The sequence below is a fragment of the Arvicola amphibius genome, chromosome 15 (genome assembly GCF_903992535.2).
Source record: "Arvicola amphibius chromosome 15, mArvAmp1.2, whole genome shotgun sequence".
Lineage (NCBI taxonomy): Eukaryota > Metazoa > Chordata > Mammalia > Rodentia > Cricetidae > Arvicola > Arvicola amphibius.
In genome coordinates this window covers 48,930,683-48,952,449 of record NC_052061.1, presented here as the reverse complement: position 1 = coordinate 48,952,449, position 21,767 = coordinate 48,930,683, and the positions used below count along the sequence as shown (strand labels likewise).

The 21,767-nt window shown below is 48.0% G+C and overlaps 1 protein-coding gene across 2 annotated transcripts in view; it reads right to left on the bottom strand.

The window, feature by feature from the left end:
• Spg7 (SPG7 matrix AAA peptidase subunit, paraplegin) overlaps window positions 1–9,133 on the bottom strand; it is a 45,013-nt gene extending 35,880 nt beyond the window's left edge. Inside the window, exon 1 of one of the 2 annotated variants that reach the window (XM_038312825.1) lies at window positions 9,080–9,133. Coding sequence is in view for 1 of the 2 variants with exons in the window: in XM_038312824.2 (XP_038168752.1) it covers window positions 2,146–2,328 (183 nt within the window). In the remaining variant the exon portion in view is untranslated. Of the gene's footprint in view, window positions 1–2,145; window positions 2,359–9,079 lie in introns of those variants that run through there. The other variant, XM_038312824.2, reaches the window with a different exon arrangement.
• Between the last annotated feature and the right edge of the window lie 12,634 nt (window positions 9,134–21,767).

Genomic DNA, 21,767 nt, shown 5'->3' with positions numbered 1-21,767 from the left:
ACTCAGTCAAGAGCATCAACAAGCCGGGTAGCAATGGCACATGCTTTCAAACCCAGCACTTGGGAGGCAGAGTCAAGTAGATCTCTGAATTCGAGGCCAGCCTGGACTAAAGAATGAGTTCCGGGGTGGGGTGGGGGGGCTGGAGAGATGGCTCAGAGGTTAAGAGCATTGCCTGCTCTTCCAAAGGTCCTGAGTTCAATTCCCAGCAACCACATGGTGGCTCACAACCATCTGTAATGAGGTCTGGTGCCCTCTTCTGGCCTGCAGGCATATACACAGACAGAATATTGTATACATAATAAATAAATAAGAGCACTGCCTGCTCTTCCAAAAGTCCCAGTTCAATTCCCAACAACCACATGGTGACTCACAACTATCTGTAATGAGATCTGGTGCTCTCTTCTTGCAGAACACTGTATACATAGTAAATAAATAAATCTTATTAGAAAAGAAAGAAACAAACAAAAAACAAGCTCCAGGACAGTCAGGGCTACACAGAGAAACCCTGTCTCATCAACAATGCCTCCTGCACCACTGCTTAGCCCTGATGGCCAGGGCCATCTATGTCTATGTCAACTGTGATGTCCTGAACGACTCCTAACCAGATCCATGCCATCACTACTACTACATGGCCTCTATGGGAAGTCAGCATGATGGTAGTGGAGGTGGCCAGAACATCGTCTTTGCATCCATTGGCACTGTCAAGATGTGAGTGAGGTCATCCCAGAGATGACCAGGAAGAAGGCTCACTGGCATGGCATCCTGAATAGCTATCCATTCCCAATGTCTGCTCTGATCTGACCTACCACCTGGAGAGAGCTGCCAAACATACTGGCATCAAGAAGGTGGTGAAGCAGGTATCAGAGGGACGCCCTCCAGGGCACCCTGGGCTACACTGAAGATCCAGTTGTCTTCTGAGATCTCAACAGTGACACCCACTCTTCCACCTTAATGCTGAGGCTCTCATTCCACTCAACTACCATTGTGTTGAACTCATTTACTGGCACAGTGAATTTGGCTACGGCAACAGGTGGTAGTCAGCATGGCCTTCAGGGTGTAAGAACCCTAGACCACCCATCCCAGGAAAAACACAAAAGGGGAGCCCAGTGCTGAGGACTCTTCCCCTCCTCAGAGTTCCCATCCCAGACCTGCCTCCCAAGAAGAGGGGCCTAGGGTGCTGGCCTGTCAGTTCCATCAATAAAAGTCACCCGCATTCGGTCAAAAAACATAAAGGAGGGCTGGAGAGATGGCTCAGAGGTTAAGAGCATTGCCTGCTTTTCCAAAGGTCCTGAGTTCAATTCCCAGCAACCACATGGTGGCTCACAACCATCTGTAATGAGGTCTGGTGCCCTCTTCTGGCCTGCAGGCAGACACACAAACAGAATATTGTATACATAATAAATAAACAAATATAAAAAAACATAAAGGAAATAACAACAAATGCCAATAATTTTCAACCATAGGCAGAGGATCACAAGACTAGCTTCAGTCTCCAACACACAATCTTCCTGGCCTCGGTCTCCCAGTAAATGCTGAAATTGCAGGTGTGTAGTTCAAGTGCATATTTATCTGTAATATTGACATTGCCCCGAAATGTGACTATTTGAAAGTCAGGTTGAGAGGGGTCCTGAATGAAGTACTGCCTTCCTATTTGGAACTCAAGGAGCGCCTATCAACGAGAAACTACACTCCTTCTGTAGTTGGCTGGATTTCATTCCTGCAAAAAGCTTCCTACTGCTCTAAGCAACAATCACTTTTCCGAAAGCGCTGAAATTCATCCTAATGGAACTGGTTCAGACACTGGTGAAATCTTCCACACCTATAACCCCAGCGCTCCCGAAGGTGCGGGCAAAAGGATCATGAATTCAGGAGCTGCTTTGACTACATAGTAAGTTCCAGGCTGCATGAAATCCTGCCTCAAAAACCAAAAGGAAGGAGACTGGGGTCAATTTTAAGTCATCAGGGACACACACAGACACGCACGGGGCAGAAGAACCACCCGAGGCTGTGCCTCACGCCCTCCTCCCGCACCACGCAGCCGGGCAGGCCTAGCAGAGGCCTTGCCGAAGAGGAAGGTACAGGCGCACATCCGGTCCGCGGAGACCGGCGACACTCGCCGCCACCGCTAGGTTCCGGGCGGGTTACCTGCGGCGCTTGGCCTTCAGCCGCAGCAGTGCCAACCGGAGTCCCGCGGACCGTATATGGTCGCCTGCTCCCAGCCCCGGACGAGAGGCCTGGACCCACGGCCGAGAGTAGATCCCATAAGCGCCTGGACCCAGGCTCCGGGCTGTGGCGGAGCGCACGCAATAGCAGCAACACCGCCGCCATGGTGCCGAGCGCGGCGCCTGCGCAGTGGCGCTCCGGCCGCCCTAACGGTCAGGTTTGGAGGGCAGCCTCCTCCAGCGCTTGCGCCATAGCGAAAAGTTGTGACTCCTCGCGGCGCCTGCGCTGTCAGAACTTTCCGGTCCCCAGCAAGGTTAGCTGCTAAATCTCCTGTGTCAGCAGGGTGCGTAGCGCAAATGCTAGCAGCCGGGAGCCTGCGGGTTCCGGAGGAGACAAGCTCTGGTTACCCCGTATTTTTCTCTCCTCTGTTTTATTTCCAGTTCAAGCTGCTGTTTTCAGTGCTTGGCAAGAGAATACAGAATTTGGTTTTCACATCGCCTTTCTTTAGGAGTGTGATTTGTTTCCTGTTGGCCACTTTCCTTATTATTTATTATTAAATATTTTCTTTTATGTACATGAGTGTTCTATCTGCATGTATGTCTTTATGGTGGAAGAGGGCATCAGATGCTACTGTAGATGGCTGTGAGCCACCATGTGGGTGCTGGGAATTGAACCGGGGTCCTCTGGAAGTGCAGCTAGTGCTCTTAACTGCTGAGACGTCTCTCCAGCCCTATTTATTTATTTATTTTTAATACAATATTCACTGTGCTACCCAGTCTGGCCTCAAACTCCTAAAGATCCTAAAGCCCAGCCTCCTGAGTGCCGGCCTGCCAAGAGAGAGCCACTAGATCCAGTTTTTCCTTAACCCCAGAGGTCCTGAGGATGTTACTGACAGGCTATAGAATACAGTGTGGATGGAGAGCCACAGTGTATGAGACCAGCGGGCAACAGCTACAGAGTAGGAAAACTGCGCTCCCCGTCTTAAGAAGGAAGAAGATGAGCTCTTAAAGTCAGACGTGGACTAATCAAATGGTCTGGAGGGGCTAAAGAACAGGTTCACCAAGGGTTAATGGTCATAGGTGATTGTTGTTCATTCATCCGGGGAATCTAAGAACGAAATCAAACTGCAGCAGGAAGGGCAGATGAGAAGGAAGGTGTTTTTGAAAGGAAAATACTAAGCTCTTTGTGACTCAAGCAGGGTGGAATATATACATCCTTAGATTAATGTAGATGGGACACAAAAGTTAGCTCAGCAGTTAAGAGCACCGGTTCTTCTTCCAGAGGATTCCAGATCAATTCCCAGCACCCACATGGTGGCACTTAACCATCTGGAACTCCAGTCTTTGGAGAAACCCTTTTCTGGCTTCACTAAATACCAGGCACCATGTGTGGTACATAAACATACAGACAAATACCCATCCACATTTAAAAAGAAATTTTTAAGATGATGAATTCATATAGATAACTTTCTTCTCATACTAGCTTACTTGTTTTCTCCTGGGCTGACTCACTGCTGGAAGTAATTTCCAACCCTCGTGACCATGGCTCTCAGCCAGGCTTATATAACGCCTAGGCAGCAACACAGAAGTCCATATTGCTACTCACAGGAAATGAGATTGTATTAAAAGTGAAACTGGGTGTGTAACTCTAGAGTTTAGGAAGTAGAGGCAGGAGAACCAAAAATTCAAGAGCTTAAATTTCATTGGCTGTGTTGAGACCACCCTGGGCTACCTACTTGAAAACCTGTCTCAAAATAGACAGGAGGGGAGGAGGAGAAAGGAGGGAAATAGACACTGGAGAGATTGTTCAGTGTTGAAAAGCTATACTGCTTTTTCAAACAGTTTGGTTCCTATCATCTGTGTCAGAAAGCTAACAACCATCTGTAAGTCCAGCTCCTTAGGGACCTGATGAACCTTCTTTGGTCTACACGCACACAAACACCCCCCCACACACACACCACACGAGAGACAGAGACATAATTTAGGAATATTGTTCATAATCCCCCCAAACGTTCTTCCTACCTTTCTCCCTCATTTGTAGTCATTAATGGTCCATTCCCCATCTCCCCAAATCCCTTAGCAGTAGGCAATTGCTATTATGTTTTGTTTCTGTGGACTGTGTTGTGATCAAATGTAGGACCTGATTAATTACCATCACTCCCACTGAGGAAATAACCCCCCGTCCTAGCCTTCAGACCATTGGTCTTTCACAGTTCATTCATGCCCAACCATGGACAGGACAGGTTGGGACAGCCTGGACAGGGTGACGATTGTCCTTTTTGTACAGCAGAGGGAGGGCTACCAGAGCTGTGCACTGCCCTCCCTAGTCTAGTGCCTGATAGCTTAATTAGTCTGAAAGCAGGCTGAATGCACGTGCCTCAGAAGTGACCTTGCAGTGAGCTTTGTTCCACACTGTGTTTTTTCTGTACTCTCTAGTAGTCTATAATATTAAAGAAAACAACATTCTTAGTGCTGACTAGTGCCTGGTTCTATATCAAACACTCAAACTTAATGTTCACAACTCTCTGAAGTAGAACATTAAAAAAAATTATCTTACTATGTAGCCCTAGCTGGTCTCAAAATCACAGAGCTCTCCCTGCTTCTGTGTCCTGAGTGCCAGATAAAAGACATGCACCCGCTGGGTGGTGGTGTCCCATGCCTTTAATCCCAGCACTTGGGAGGCAAAGGCAGGTAGATCTCTGTGAGATTGAGGCTAGCCTGGTCTATAAAGTGAGTTCCAAAACAGCCAGGTCTAGGACTAAACAGAGAAACCCTGTCTTGGAAAAAAAAAGAAAAGAAAAAGAAAGATAAAAGGCATGTACCACTATACCATGCAAAAGTGAATTACAATCAATTAACTTTATATGATGTATATGAGTGTTTTACCTGCATGCATGTAAGTGTAACACATATGTGCATGTCTGGTGCCTTCAGAGGTCAGAAAATGGCATTGGATCCCCTGGAACTAGACTTATAGATGATTGCGAACCATTATGCAGGTGGTGATAATCAAACCTTGGTCCTCTGCAAATGCAACAATATGATAGTAGAACCATCTCTCAGGCACTACAAACATTTTGATTATTTTATATGTATGGATGTTTTGACTGCATGTGCACCTAGTTAGTGCCTGGTGCCTTAGGAGGCTAGAACAGGGCATCAGATCCCTGGGAACAGAGTTACAAATTGTTGTGAGCTGCCATCTGGCAGCTGGTGCTCCTAACTCCTGAGCCACCTCTCCAGCCTTTGAAGTAAAGAATGTCTCTAATTTACTCATAAAAGTTTAAAAACAAATATAGGTTAGGGAACGGCTCAGTGAGTGAAGTGCTCGAAGGGCAAGCCTTACCTCTCAGACTCAATCTCCAGAATGTGAAACCCAACACTCAGTGGTACACATCTGTCATTGTAGAATTCCTACCCCACGATGGGAGGTGGAGACAGCAGAATCACCTGGAAATAAGGCTTCCAGATGTTTGTGGGCCAGCTAGCTTGGAGTAGGCATCTCAGTGGCAGAAACAAGAGAGATCCTGCGTGGGCAGTGGTGGCACATGCCTGCCTTTTATCCCAGCACTCATTTAGGAGGCAGAGGCAGGTGGATCTCTGTGAGTTGAAGGCCAGCCTGGTCTGCAGAGTGAGTTCCAGGACAACCAAAATTATACAGAAACCCTGTCTTGAGAGACAGAGAGAAGAGAGATCCTGCCTCAAAAAACTAGATGGAAGACATGGGGCTGGAGAGATGGCTCAGAGGTTAAGAGTACTGGCTGTTCGTTCAGATGACCAGGGTTCAAATGTCAGCAGTCATATGGCAGCTCTCAACTGTAACTCCAGTTCCAGGGCATACAATGTTGTCTGCTGGCCTCTGTTAGTGCCAGGCACACATATGGTGCACAGACATATATACAGGGAAAATACCCATATTCCTAAAATCATTTAAGGACAAGAACAAGTAAAGGTAGAAGGAGAGACCGACACAGAAAGGAAGCACAGGGACCTAAGTCACAGTCTGGCCTGGCTCGCATTCTACCCTGTGTGTACAGACTACGAGGTCACAGGTGAGTTCTTGTCCCTTTCCTTACTCCTGGGGAAGTATCAAATGTCCTGCAGACTAGCCCGCAGCTCTGTAGTAGCTAGTGCTTATCAGCAGCGCTTCTTAAAGTTGGGTAAATGTTCTGTTGGTTGTGCAGAGTAGCCCCTAGGCTAAAAACTATCACTTATTTTTACTACTGGTTGCTTTTCCTGGTTTTTTTTTTCAAGACAGGGTTTCGCTGTAGTTTTGGAACCTGTCCTGGAACTGACCTTGTATACCAGGCTGGCCTCAAACTCTCAAACTCACAGAGACTCACTGCCTCCTGAGTTCTGGGATGAAAAGTGTGCGCCACCACTGCCAAGTTTTTGTTTTTGATTTTTTTTTTTTGAGGCAGGGTCTCTATGTCCTAGAATTGCTAAGTAGACCAGAATATCCTCAGACTCACAGAGATCCACCTGCCTCTGTCTCTTGAGTGCTGGGATTAAAGTTGTGTGTCACCACACTCAGCAATATATGGTTTTATTACATTTACATTTTGTGTGTATGTGTGTACGCACACCTACGCGCATACCACAGTGCCTGTGAAGAGGTCAGAGAACAACTTTTGAGAGTCAGTTTTCTCCTTCACCACATGGGTCCAGGGATCAAATTTAAGGAACCAGCTTCCACCAGCTGAGTTATCTCGCTGTTCTCCCTCTGCTAAACTTTCTTAAAATACCAGATGTTATCATTTATTGAAAATCGGCTGGAAAGCCGGCGGTGGTGGCGCACGCCTTTAATCCCAGCACTCGGGAAGTAGAGGCAGGCGTATCTTTGTGAGTTCAAGGTCAGCCTGGTCTACAAGAGCTAGTTCCAGGACAGGCTCCAAAGCTACAGAGAAACCCTGTCTTGAAAAACCAAAATAAATAAATAAATAAAGCTCTCGTGTGAGTCGTTGTATGGCATGACTCCTTTCCAGAGCTAGGTCTTGTAGACCAGGCTGGCCTCGAACTCACAGAGATCCGCCTGCCTCTGCCTCCCGAGCGCTGGGATTAAAGGGATGCGCCACCGCCGCCCGGCCACATGAGAGTTTTATTGGAAGAGTAGAGAGAAGGGGCAGAAAAGGGGACAGAGAAAGGGAAGAGAAGGAGGCAGAGATGCGTCCCTGGGGACAAGAGTGGCCAGCGAGAGACAGAGACAGAGAGCGCGCTGGGAGGTGGGCAAGGCCCACCTTTTAAAAGGAGACATAGCGAGTGTGCACAGGGAGAGCTCTTAGTGACTGCAGCTGAGGATGCATCCTGTCAGGACCCCAAGGGCAGGCCAGTACAGATGCCTGAGTACTAACACCAGATGAAGGGCCTGGAGAGATGGCTCAGCAGTGAAGATCACTTGTGGCTCTTGCAGACAGAGGACCCAGGTTGCTGTCTGGCCTCTACCTGACTACTGAGTCATAACCACCACCAGAAGATGTCAAGAAAGCAGCCACTGGAGCCTGTCAGCTAATAGCCCTGAGCAAGTTATTAACTTCTAAGCCTCAATTTTCTCATCAGTAAATGGGCATAATAATTATCTGCAAAGCCAGGCTAATGCCAACCTTGGATTTCCCACATGGTATTTATAAAGATAAAATGCAATAAATGCATGTGAAAGCAACTTGTGAACCAGAAAGCCATTTACACTAGTAGTTATTACTAAGACGCTATGAGAAATAAATGCCTGGGAAAAAGATTATTGACTCTCCTTTTAAAAATTATGTTTTACTTATCACTGTATGTGTGCACATGCGTGTGTGTAGTTCAGAGGATAACTTTTGGGCCTTAATTCTCTCCTTTCACGGTATCTCTCCCCACACTTCGCTCCATTGTCAAGCTGCACTTTAGACTAGACCGCCTACTGTAAGAATGTTGGCTTTACCATCTCCAAGACTATTTCCTTCACCTCTATGATTTCTGTGCTTCTTAACTTCTGTTTACTCATTTGTCCTTCCTCATTGCCTGCCTGAGCCCGGTCAGATTCTGTTCACCGGAAGAGCACTGGCATGGCTTCCTTTTACTGTTTTGTTCTCCAGTGCCCGAGAGAGGCGATGTCATGGTGAACTCCTTCCTGCTTGAGTCAGTGCGTCTTAGGGGTCCTTACCCTGACACCAGATGCTCCGGCTCTAGGTCCAAGCCTACCTTGTAGACTTTTATTTTTTGAGACTGGTACTCTCTCCCTCCACTCCCTCCCTCTGTAGCCCTGTATGTCCTGGAACTCCTCCTGCCTCTGCCTCCTGAGTGCTGGGATTAAAGGAGTGTACCACCATGCCTGATATTTTTTTTAAAGCATGGTTGCCTTCTCATACACCCTGGCCCCAGAAGTCCTTGAACTATGGCATAGTTTGATCATTGTACCCACAGTTACCAAGTCGCAGAGTTCAGTCTATAAAGCAAAGTCAGACAGATTGAAACCACATACTTGCTTAATATATCACCTGGATTTTTCAGCTTGTTTGAATACATACTCATTATCTGTGAAATTCATATCTATGACTTTGGGGAGACTTTGTTTTTTAGCTAAAGATTGTCTTAAGAATCAATTTCTCAGTTGGCCGATGGTGGCGTACACCTTTAATCCTAGCACTTGGGAGGCAGAGGCAGGCAGATCTGAGTTTGAGGCCAGCCTGTCTACAGAGCTAGTTCCAGGACAGCCAGGGCTCCACAGAGAAATCCTGACTGGAAAAAACAAAACAAATCAAACCAAACAAAAACAACCAAGCAAAAAACCTCTCTCTCTGCCCCGTCCCTTTCTCTGAGGAGACAGAATCTACTATATAGTTGAAGCAATCTTCCTACATTTTTAGTGCTGGGAATACATACAGGTAAGCACCACCATCCCCGATACTTTATTGTTTTCTTTTGATACTAGGTCTTACCGTGCAGCTCAGGTCAATTTCAAACAGTTGGTCCTCCAGTTTCAGCTTCCTGGATGCTAGGATTACAGGTGTGCGCCAAATTTAAGTTTGCTGTTTGTCTAAACTGAAATTTCCATGTCTGAGTTCACTGCCCATTGAGGGATCAATATTGGCTACGTGCCTGGTATCCTTCCCCAGTGCTGCTGGCGATGGGTCAGCTACTGGCAAAGAAAGATCATCTCTGAGTGTTCAAAGCACAGCCTGTATGACTGAGTATCTACTTTGGTATTTCTTTAGTCTAGGAGCACTCAATAGGTGGAGTAAGGTATTTGAAACAGGAAAGAGTATGTTTGTGTGTGGACTTTCAGGTGGTTTTCAGTGAAGCGGGGCTTTGTATCTGATATACAGCCATTACTACATATCTCATTACTACATAATCCATATGCAGTTATAAGTAGAGCTGTTGTATGCTTGCGGTATAGCAACACTTGTCTTCCTGCAGGGTAAAGGTTGTAGGCCTTTGGACCTTGTGATCAAGGATATAGCTTGTTACTGGCCAGCTTATTCAATTCCCCCTTGTTTTGGTCACTACAGGTTTTCAGCAAATCAAGGGCAAGTCAACCCTGTTGTTGCGGGGTTTCCTATAAGCCACACTTGAACTTTGGATTTGTGATTAGTGTGTGTGTATGCCACACCCCAACCTTGTCTGCCATTAGGCTTGCCATTGTCCCCTGTCCACCGGGAATTTCCAGAGCCTGTCTTTAGGAGACCACTGGCCCCTTCTGGTATTTAGAAATGCAGAGCAAAAAAGACCAGGCCAAAAGCAAGGGCTTAAGATGTGGCAGGATGGGAGATACCCAGAACTTCTGTGAGTCCCCAAATAAAGATTAAAGACACAGGAGGAAGTGTAGTTGTGAATTCTGAGGCTGATTTGGGGGGACTTGGTGATTACAGGGAATGACAGAGTTGGAGAGGAAAGGAGGATGAGAGACAATATGCAGATGGCTTTAAGGGAGATTTACTTAAGGACTACTCTTTGACAGTCAGTACACTTCTAGGAACACTAGAGAAAAAAACCGACAGTTCCTATCCTTATAACCTCCATTCTCCTGAGGGAGGAAGCAAAAATAAGCAGAGTTAGCAAAGCTTAGCTACTTGGAAGATGGCAAGTGACTCCAAAGATGAAGGCCAAGACATGGGTGTCAGAAAAGACTTCAGAGAGAAGGAAAGATTTTAAAATGTGTGGGCAGGGAGGGGATTTAGCTCGGTTGATAGAGTGCTTGCTTAGCGTGCAGAAGACCCTGGTTCAATCTCTAGCAGTCTGTATTATTGGTAGTGGTGGCCCACACGTGTAATCCCAACACTGAGGACAGGAAAGCCGTAGAATAAGAAGTTCAAGGTCATCCACTCCATAGGCCAGCACGTGGTACCTGAGACCTTGTCTGAGTGAGGTCAGCAAAATGAGTGACTCAGTGTGTAAAGTAGCTTTGCTGCCAAGCTTGAGTTGATTCCTGGGCTTCATCTGGTGGAAAGAGAGAACCAAGTCCTGCAAGTTGTCAGCTGACCGCCACTAGGGTATGCATATACATGCACACATAAGTGAACAATGTGGGGGCTGTGGTAGACCTCGGCTGTACAGCAAGTACTTAGTGTTCATGAACTCCTGGATACTGTCCGAAGTGCAGGCACACACATACATGGGGTAATTTATATGCTGTAAACTATATATATCTTTTTTTTGAGGTGGTATCATGTATCCTAGGTTTCTTTTGAACATGCTATGTAGTCAAGGATGACCTTGAACTTGTGACCTTATGTTTCTTCCTCCCAAGTACTATGATTATAAGACCACTGTCTCATGCCCAGTTTATGCAGTGTTGGGGATTGAGCCCAGGGCTTTGTGTGTGCTAGTCAGCCAAGTTCACCAGCCTCAAACTTTCTATTTTTTATTTATTTAGTCTTTTTATTATTTTAAATTATGTAGATGTTTATGTGTGTGTTTGTGTGTGCAGGAGCATGCAGTTGTCTGTGGAGGCCACAGCTGTCAGATCCTCTGCAGCTTAAGTTTCAGACAGTTGTAAGCTGCCTGACGTGAGTGTGGGGAACTGATCACAGGTCCTCGGCAATAGCCATTTTTTTCATCCCCTAATATTTTACTTTAGTTTTTTTTCAGATGGGGTCTCAGTATGTAGGACAGTCTGGCCTGGAATTCACTATGTAACCCAAACTGGCCTTGGCAACTCAAATCATCTTACGTCAGCTTCCCAAGTGCTAAAATTATAGATAAGAGTCACTAAGCTGGGCATCAAAGTCGGTTTTAAATGTGTTATTTTGGCTGCTTCATGAATAGACTTAAGAAAGACCAGTGGTGGACCAGAAGACAAAAGGATGTTGTAATAGGGAGTGAGGGAAAGTTGCCACCTGGCCTAAGAACAGCATGCAGAGAAGAGCTGGCTTCCACAGGCTAGGGAGACTGGTGTCTCTGTTGGTATTGTTGCTGGGCTGCCCTTTTCCATTCTGCAACCCTAGGAAACAACAAGGCCAGCCCAGGCCACTCTTGAACTGGGTGCTGTGTGCGATGAGGGTGAGCACCAGGGTAGGCTTTGTGGTGTGGAAGGACAACGGTGTGCGGTGGCTTCCAGCTGTTTGACTTTCTTCCCCCTGAGACAGTGTGTTTCTCTGTGTAGCCTTGGCGGTCCTGGAGCTTGCTCTCTAGACCAGGGTGGCCTAGAACTCATAAAGATCCACTTGCCTCTACCTCTGGAGTGCTGGGATTAAAGACGCGCACCACTACTGCCCAGGTAATTCTAGCACTTCAGCAGAGGCAGAGGGCAGAAGTGGCAGAGGGAGTCAGACTTTCTGACTTCTAGGTAGCTGAGAAAACACATGTTCAGGGAAAGACCTTCTCTCAGGAATAACCAGAGAATAATACAGGACACTTGATGTCTTCTGATGTTTTTATTGGGACAGGATTTCTTTGTGTAGCCTTGTCTGTCCTGGAACAAGATCTGTAGACCAGACTGGCCTTGATCTCAGAGAAGTCCACCTGACTTTTGTCCCCTGAGTGCCAGGAACAAGTGTGCGCTGCCACTGCACAGCTCTTCTCTGACCTTTTATATCCATGGGAGCAGGGGCCAGCACAGATACACACGTGCACATACATTCTTTCACACACACACACACAAATAAGTAGATTTATTCTTTTATTCTTTTTTTTTTTTTTTTTTTTTTTTTTTTTGAGACAGGGTTTCTCTGTAGCTTTGGAGCCTGTCCTGGAACTAGCTCTTGTAGACCAGGCTGGCCTCGAACTCACAGAGATCCGCCTGCCTCTGCCTCCCCGAGTGCTGGGATTAAAGGCGTGCGCCACCGCCGCCCGGCTGATTTATTCACTTTTATTTTATGCATATGGGTGTTTTGCCTGCATCTATGCCTGATGCCCATAGAAGCCTGAAGAGGGCATCAGATCCACTGGAACTGGGGTTACAGATGGCTGTTGCCCCCATAAATCCTTTATTTTAAAAAAGAGTTCCAGGGCGTATTTCAGAATATTTCAGCAGGTAAAGAGCTTGCTGCATAAGCTGGATGGCCTGATCCCTGGAAGCTACGTCAAGAGAGAAGGAGAAAACCAACTGAATAAAGATGTCCTGACTTCAACATGTGCTCCATGGCAGTGTTTTGCTTTGTGGTTTTAGGCTGAGCCCCGGGCTTCCCCATGACAAGTACTGAGCCACACTCCTAAACCCCTTCCTGTTTTGTTTCATTTAACTTGTTATTTGTTATTTGGGTTCTCAGGCAATCCTATATGAAGTTACCTATACATAACCAGAACAGACAAGCTCTATCGAGTCCCACAGATGAGGTTTACAGAGCATCTACACTGGTGCTTGGGGTAGGGGGACTGAGGTACTTATCCAGGCAGAGATGACATTATTCTCCTGAAGCAGGAACCTCTCATCAAAAGATGATTTCGTCATCAAAACTTAAACCACAGCCTAGTGGGTTTAAGAATTAAAGAATCCCAGCACTCGAGAGGCAGAGACAGGCAGATCTTTGAGTTGGACGCCAGTCTGGTCTTCAGAGTGAGTTCAGGATGGCCAGGAATACACAAAGAAACTGTTTCTAAAAACAAAAAACAAAAATAAACCCCCCCCCCTACACACACAAATATAAAGGTTAAGATAGTAAATTTTGTTTTACTTTCCCCTCCCCACCACCAGTACTGGGTAGATGAGGTGATCCTCCTGACTCAGTCTCTGAGTCACTGGGGGCTACCAGGCAAGTACCAAGTTATTCCCTTGGCCACTGTTTTTTCCGACAGGGTCTTACTGTGCAGCCCTGGTTGGCCTGGAACTCTCTACATAGATCAGGCCTGCCTCAAACTCCCAGAGAGCCACTGCCTATCTCCTGGGTGCTGGAATTAAAGGAGCGGGTCACCATGACAGGCCAACCCTCAGCCAGCATTGTATTTTTTAACATTGTATTATTTTATTTTTAAAAGATTTTTATTTTATTATGTATACAGTGTTTTGCCTGCATGCGTGCAGGCCAAAAGAGAGCACCAGATGTCACCAGATCTCATTGTGAGCTACCATGTGGTTGCTTGGGAATTGAACTCAAGAACTCTGGAAGTGTAGCCAGTGCTCTTAACCACTGAGCCATTTCTCCAGTCTCCCTCAATATTGTATTTTACCACAGGAAAAATTGGGGAACAATGCCAGAGGGTGGTAGCCTATGCCTTTAATTGCAGCACTCTGGAGGTAGAGGCAGGAAGAGCTCTGAGTTTGAGGCCAGCCTGGTCTACAGAGCTAGTTCTAGGACAGCCAAGGTTACCAAAGAAACCATCTTGAAAAACACAAAATTGGGGTACATTTGCTCATGCCTGTAGTTCCAGCTACTCGGTGACAAAGGCAGGATTGCTTGAACCCAATAGTTCACATACACCATGCACAATGTGTGTATATGTGCTTTTTTTTTAAAAAATATTTATTTATTCATTTATTTATTATGTATACAATATTCTGTCTGTGTGTATGCCTGCACGCCAGAAGAGGGCACCAGACCCCATTACAGATGGTTGTGAGCCACCATGTGGTTGCTGGGAATTGAACTCAGGACCTTTGGAAGAGCAGGCAATGCTCTTAACCTCTGAGCCATCTCTCCAGCCCCCGTATATGTGCTTTTTACCTGCATGTATGTCTATGCAGCATGTGTGTACAGAATGTCCTCAGAGGCCAGAAGAAGGACTGGAGTTAGTTTTAAGCCACAGTGTAGATGCTGGGAACCAAGCCTAAGTCCTCTGGAAAAGCAGTGATCCATCTCTCCAGTCTTCCCACTTTGAGACAGTGTCTGTGTAGTTCCAGCTAATTTGGAAGTCACTATGTAGACCAGGCTGGCCTGGAACTCAGAGATCTGCCTGTCTCTACCTACTTAGTGGGATTAAAGGTTAAAGGTGTGCACCACAATAACTGGCCAAAACTTTTTTTTTTTTTTTTTTTGTAGACAGGGTTTCTCTATGTAGCTTTGGAACCTGTCCTGGAACTTGATCTGTTCTTGGCTGGCCTTGAACTCACATAGATCCACCTGCCTCTGCCTCTCTAGTGTTGGGATTAAAGCCGTGTACCACCACTGCTTGGCTTCTTAATTTTTTGATTTGGGGTTTCTCTGTGTAAGCCCTGGCTGTCCTGGAACTCAGAGATCCGCCTGCCTCTGCCTCCTGAGAGCTGGGATTAAAGACGTGTGCCACCACTGCCTGGTCCCACATAATCTTAAGAATAACAAAAACATATCTTTGGGGATCTCCTCAAGCTGATAGGGATACAGAAAAAACAAGGGGTATAGTTTTAAGTGCTGGGGCATGGTTTGATGCTAGTAGGCTTGGCCTGAGACGAGTCTTGTTTTATTCCCCAACTCCTCTTGTGGTATGGGAGGGCAATGTGCCACAGTATTGTGGGAACTGGGGAGCAGAACCTGTAATCATTTATTGTGTAATGAGCTTCTGTTCCTGACTCTAAAGCTAAGAATGCTGGTGAGCTGGGGCTCCGCAAGGGCTGAGGCTGTCAGCTTACCACAGGGTCACAGTGGAAGAAGCAGGGAGGGAAAGTTCCAGAACAGGGCCTGCTCCTTGTACTTTGCCACTTGGGAGGATAAGGAAGCACAGGGGAAGCAGTGTCCAGAAACTCAAGATGGGCCAAGAGGGAATCTCTCCCAGCCTAAATGGTTGTGGGCCCTGAACCGGTGCCTCCGCGAAGGGATAGAATTAAGCAAGCGTACACAAGCTTTCTTTCCTGGGAAGGCGTGGTCTGCCATTCCCTGACACTGGGCCTGACTCAGCTGTCACTCCTACCCTCACAGAATCTCTCTCTGCAGCCACAACTGACTTCGGTTAATGAACAACTGACTTTGTCCTAGGGAACAGAGATAGTGGGAGCTGTTTACCACCTGACCCTTCTCCACCTTCACTCTCCAACAGCAGCGCTCTCCCACTTGGAGGAATCCAAGTTCTCACTCTCGTCTGGTTAAAAAAAAATGGGAATTTGGGGTTTAGGATTAGGGTCTGGGGGAGGGGCTGCAGGTACTATATCAGGCTACAAGAGGCTCTTGAAGCAACACAGGAGCCAGATGAAGAAAAGGCTTTTTAAGCATAAATAGGAGTGCCGTGGGGTCTGTCAGGTAATTTACATCAACAGTTCTTCATGTATTCAGTACAGGTGGGGAACTGGGCACGCAGCGGGCACGCAATTTTCTGAATGAAAGAGTGCTGCCTGTGAAGCCACTGGGCCCTACTTCAGGACAGTGGCAGTGCCTCTGTGGGGCTGTGCAGTGCAACAGCACGGGAGCTCCCAGGGCCTGAGATCGCTCCACAGCTGGTCAAACAGGAAGAGAACCATGAGAAATTCATTTCAACAGCATGTCTCCCCCAAAAGTATCATATCTAAAATACTTATAATGTGATATATTTAGTTTCTTCTTGTGAGATATTTTAGTCTCTCCTTAGTTTGAAGTCTTTCAAATCCCAGGCCTGTTTCTACCACTTTGGTACATGCTAATCTGGACTTTGTTCAGTACAATGATGTGGCTCTGAGCTGTCTCAGTGGCAGCACAGATCCCAAACTTTGCTCAACTCCTCCACATGTGGTCAGAAGCACAAGTATCAAATTAGCAATCCTTTAGAAAAAAACTCAGTAAAGCAGACCCAAAGATGGATTTTTCTCCTGCGTGTGTCTTATCCCTCATTTCTTTTTTAAATAGCTGTTGTGGAACTCCCAAGAAGACCAGGCTGACCTCACAGAGGTCCACCGTCTCTGCTTCTCAAGTGGGATTGAAGGTATAGCACCATCATGCCTGACTCCTTTTGGTTTTTTAAATAATTTTAAAATTACATTTATTCATTGTATGTGTGTGTGAGTGCCAGGGCATGCGTGCAGGCTAGAGGACAACCTGTGTGAAGTGATTCTTTTCTTTCACCTTGTGAGATGCAGGGATTAGTAACACGTTGTCAGACTTGATGGCAAGCACCTGTACCTGCTGAGGCAGCCATCTTGCAGATGACCTGCTTTTGAGCTAAGGTCAAAGTGTGATGCCGGACTGCTGGTTCTCACATGGCAGTGATGTGTAAGCTCCCACAGGCTTTTTAATTTTTTAAATATATTTTTTTAGTAAGGTGTCAGATCTAGAGATGGAGTTACAGGTCCTTGTGAGTCACTTGATATGGGTGCTGGGAACCCAACCTCAGCCCTCTGTAGGAGCAGCAAGTGCTCTTAACAACTGAGCCATCTCTCAGCTCTTCAGGCTTCTTTCTTAGGGATTCTAACTTCATTCAAAAGAGATCTGATCACAACTGGCCGAAGTAGTGTACTCCTATAATCAAGGAGACTCATTATGAGTTTGGACTATCTAGAGCAGTGTTTCTCAACCAGTGGGTTATAATCCCTCTGCAGAGAGAGGTCAAGTGACCCTTTCACAGGGGTTGGCTATTGGAAAAATACATATTTACATTACAATTCATAACAGCAGCAAAATTAGTTATGAAGTAACAATGAAAATAATTTTATAACTGGAGTCACATGAGGAACTGTATTAAAAGGTTGCAGCATCAGGAAGGTTAAGAAACACTGCTCTAGAGAGCTTGAGACCAGTCTGAATTATGGAGGAGACCCTATTTCAAAAACAAAAAACAGGAAAAGACCCTTGCCTGCTTTCATTATATAACTAAGTAACTTCCCCCAAAGGCTTGCTTTTAAGTACCATCAAACAGAGGTGTAAACGTCAACAGGTTCTTTTTTTGTAATAATTTTATTAATTTTACGTACATTGCTGCTTTGCATGCATGTCTGCCTGTGTGAAGGTATCAGATCTTGGAGTTACAGATAGTACAGTTGTTAGCTAACATGTGGGTGCTAGGAACTGAACCGGGGTCCTCTAGAAGAGCAGTCAGTACTCTTAACCGCTGAGCCATCTCTCCTGTCCCATCAACATGTGAGTTTATGCAACTTAGGCCAAGCACACTATCAACTGAGCTATTCCTCCAGTTTTTACTTCTTTTGAGATAGTGTTGCGGGTAGCTGAGGCTGGTCTTGAGCTCCTGATTCTTCTGTCTCCAAATGCTAGCATCACAGGTGTGCACTACATTGCCTGACTCCAGATCCACTTTCTTTAAATTTTAAGTTTTACATGTATGGGTGTTTTCTCTGTATGTATGTCTGTGCACCATGTCCATTCACTCCTGCTGTCCAAGGAGGCTTAAGGAGGTGCTGGATCTGGAGTTATAGACTGTTGTGAGCCACTGTGTGGGTGCTGGGAACCAAACCTGGGTCTCCTAGAAGAGCAGAAAGTACCCTTAACCAATTGGTCATCTTTCTAACACTCTTCTCATTTGGTTTTCCAAGATGAGATTTCTCTATATAACAGTGTTGAATGTCCTGGAACTCACTCTATAGACCAGGCTGGTCTTAAGGTCACAGAGATCTGCGTGACTCTGCCTGAGTGCTGGGATTAAAGGCACGCGCCACTACAGCCCGGCTCTAACCCCCTTTCTTAAAAAACAAACAAACAACCCCCCCAAAAACCATTATGGGCTGGGAAGATGACACAGTAGGTGAAGTGTAAGTCTGTGAGCCCTGAAACCATAGAAAGGTTAAAGGAGAGCCACTCCACAGTGGTCCTCTGATCCCCCCCACGACACACACACACACACACACACACGCACACGCACACGCACACGCGCCAGTACAAGCATCTATTTTGTGCAGGTACTCGACCGCTTCACAGTTTCACATCCTCGTTTCCCCGTCTTCTTATGAAATTGGCACCAGTTGCTGTTCCCATTTTACCCAGGAAAATAACTGAAGGTTTGTAAAACAAAGTGTCCATGGTTACAATTAGAGCTACTTATCACAAAGCTGGGATTTTGAACAGGGTGCTTTTATCATAGAACATTCTTGAAACTCTACATATGCTGCAAAAGGGAAAAGGTCATCTGCAAGGTCCCATATACTTTGGAATTTGCAATTCTATGATTTCATAATTTGTACTCTATAAAGACTTTGTTTACACATTTTTTTTTTTCTTGAGACAGGATTTCTCTGTAGCTTTTGGAGCCTGTCCTGGAACTCACTCTTTAGACCAGGCTGGCCTTGAACTCACACCTTCTGTCTCTGCCTCCCTAGTGCTGCCATTAAAGGTGTGCGCCACCACCATTCTGGCATGTTTACACATTATTTTAAGAGTTCAGTAAAATACAGAAAAAACAAAATACAAATCAAATCGTCTAGAGAGCTATTTCTAGGACAGCCAGGGCTACACAGAGAAACCCTGTCTCAAAACAAAACCAAAAAAACCTAAGCCCCCAAACAAACACATTAGCATAAATATTCATTTTGGCCAGTTAGCCTTTCTGGTTTAGAGTGCACAAGATGCACTTAAGTAGGACAGGGACTGGAGGTTTGATTATTTATACATTTTCACCAGTGCATGTCTGTTGGATCCTCTAGAAGTGGAGTTATGGATGCTGGGAATAGAACCTGGATCCTCTGGAAGAGTACCAATGCTCTTAACTCATGAGTTATCTCTCCAGCCTCCATTTACTTTCAAAAAGGATTTACTCAATGTGTATTCTGCATGTGTGAATATGCCACACGTACGTGAACTCTCGAGAGTTCAGAAGAGGAGAGATCCTCTGGAGCTGGAATTAACAGGTATTTGTGAAACTGTCCGAGGTGGGAGCTGAGAAACAAACCCTGGTTCTCTTGAGGGACAGTAAGTGAGCCATCTCTCCAACCTTGATTCCTTGGTAGTTTATGTTTTGAAACAGGGTCTCACTGTGTAGCACTAGCTGGCCTGGAACTGAAAGATCCTGCCTGCCTCTGTCTCCTGAGTGCCGGAATTAAAGGCATACACCATCATACCCGACTACTTTATGTATTTTGAGACAATGTCCTATGTAGCTCAGACTGCTCTTGAATTCGAAATGTACCCAACAATAAACACAGCAGCGTTGGGATTAAACCGGGTTCCGAATCCTCAGCTAGTTTGCAAACCAAATCCACTACACAAATCACCATTAAGCTTTTCTTTCCGCGTTCTGTACACTTAAACAGTAATGCACATGACTATGCGACTTCGCAGCCTGAGGTTCTTCATCTTCCCTCGGTTCTACGAACCCTCGCGGTGAAGTTTCTTGCGCTGGGGGAGGGAGGCGGTCGAAGCGCGGGGTCTAAGGAAACCGACGGGCAGTGTCTGGAGCTCACCACATTCCGGTCGCTAACGTGGCTCTCGGTGCTCAGAGGGAAGCGCTGGCCAAGAACGCGGGCGGGGGCCTGAGCTGCGTTCCTCCTCCGGTTGGCTCAAATCACATCTTCTCGAAGCTCGCACGGACTCGCGGGCGACCTGAGACCGCGTGATGCAACACAAGGGCCGCCAGTCCAGCGCACACCTACCCTTCCGGCTCCTTCGACAACAACCTTGTTTCCAGACCGCGTTCTCGGCACTTCCGGCCCCGAGGAAGGCCAATCGTCGGACGTCGTAGCGCAAGACCCACCCCCCTCGCAAGGGAGGACAGCCAATCTAGTCACCTTTTCCGCCTGCATCGCCTCTAAATGGAAGCACAGTGTCGGCCTATCACTTCCGGGTCCCGCCTCAGTCCCGTTACGGAAGCCGTCAGGCTGCCTGCGCCCTTTCACCCCAAGATCGCATTTCCTCCCCGACGTGACGTGAGCGGCCCTTGCCGCTCTGCTGGGCGGGCCAATGGTGGCGGCGGATACGGCGAGCCAATGGGCGGGAGCCTCTCATGCGGCCGGCGCCCGCCGCAGCCACCGCTGGGTCCTGGAGCCAGAGGCCGCCCGCGACAGAGCGCTATGGACCGAGGGCCCCAGCCGGGGAGGCGCCGCGGCGGAGTCCGCGGCCAGACGCCCCCACAGTAGCGCCAGTGCGAGCTCCGCTGTCCCGCGTGAGCTTCTGCGCGCCGAGGGCGGGCTTGCATCCCGCCGGCCCCGCACTCGCAGCAGCCCTACAGCCCGCGCGCCGCCGCCGCCGCCTTCCCGCCCGGGCCGCGCGGCCCGGGAAACGCGGCCGCGGGCTGCATGGGCAGCGCCCGCGCCCCGCCGCCGTTCTGCCGCGGAACCGCGTCGCCCTCGGAGCCGGGTGAGAGGCGCCGAGGACCTTGGGGGTGGTGGTCGGGGCGGGCGCCGGGCGTTCCCGCGGCCTTGCGGCCTTGCGGCCTCCTCCGCTGCCCGACGCCGCTGGTGCCCTAAGGCGGGCCGGGCCCCGCGAGAGGCTGCACGGTGGGCCGCGGGGGTCCTGCGAGCGGCCATGAGGGTCTGAGGGCGGGCTCCGAGGCGAGCCTCGGGCCGTCTCAGGGGTTGGCGACTGTGAGGGGCTAAGGGAGGTCTCCGGGGCGGTCCAGGGTGGCTGTGAGGATCGAGGGCGGGCCTCGGTTGAGGGGCGGCGGTGGGCCAGTGGGTCTTGGGAAGCTGCGAGGGCGACGGCGGGCTCCCCGGAATCCCTGGGGTCTGCAGTGGTGCGGGGCGCAGACCTCTGACCCTCGGGAGGGGCCCCGTCGCCGGGCTGGTGGTAGTTGTTATTCCCAGCGTCCCTATTATTATCGTGTTTTGAAATGGGAGCAGGCGGCCCTCGGGCTGCGAGCCGAGCCAGAGGGGGCGGGCGAACCGGGGACCTGGAGCTGCGGGGTGAGGAGGCGCGCAGGCCCGAGTGGGGGCAGGAATGCGGGGCGGCGGGGGGCGTCTGGGGGAGGGGAAGGCGGGACTGGGGGCGAGTGTGGGAGGAAAGCGGTGTAGGCGACGGCTGCAGAAGCAGCCCTTGGCCTCAAGGAACAATGTGAGACGTTGCTTGAAATGTTAATTTCCGTTCCTCATTTCATCATCCCCTGGCAAGGCGGTAGCTGTGTGTGTGTGTGAGTGCGGGTATGTTCGCGCGCGCTTGTGTGTACGTGTGTGCAGGGTTGGCCTTGCCACATGGATCCAGCCCCCATCACAGACGGATGTGCGGTTCAGTTCCGATGTGTGTGGCTTGGTGTGGAGTCATTTCTTTTTTCTTTTTCTTGAGGCCTTGTCTTGACTGGTGCTCCAGTAGGGTTTTCTGTTTTTGTTGTGTTTCTGGAAAGCTAGTATAGCAAAGTCGCTTACAGGGGTTTTGGAAGTCTTGGGAAGGTTAATCTGGTCCTCAGGAAGGGTTTATGCTCTGAAGTCTCCTGGCT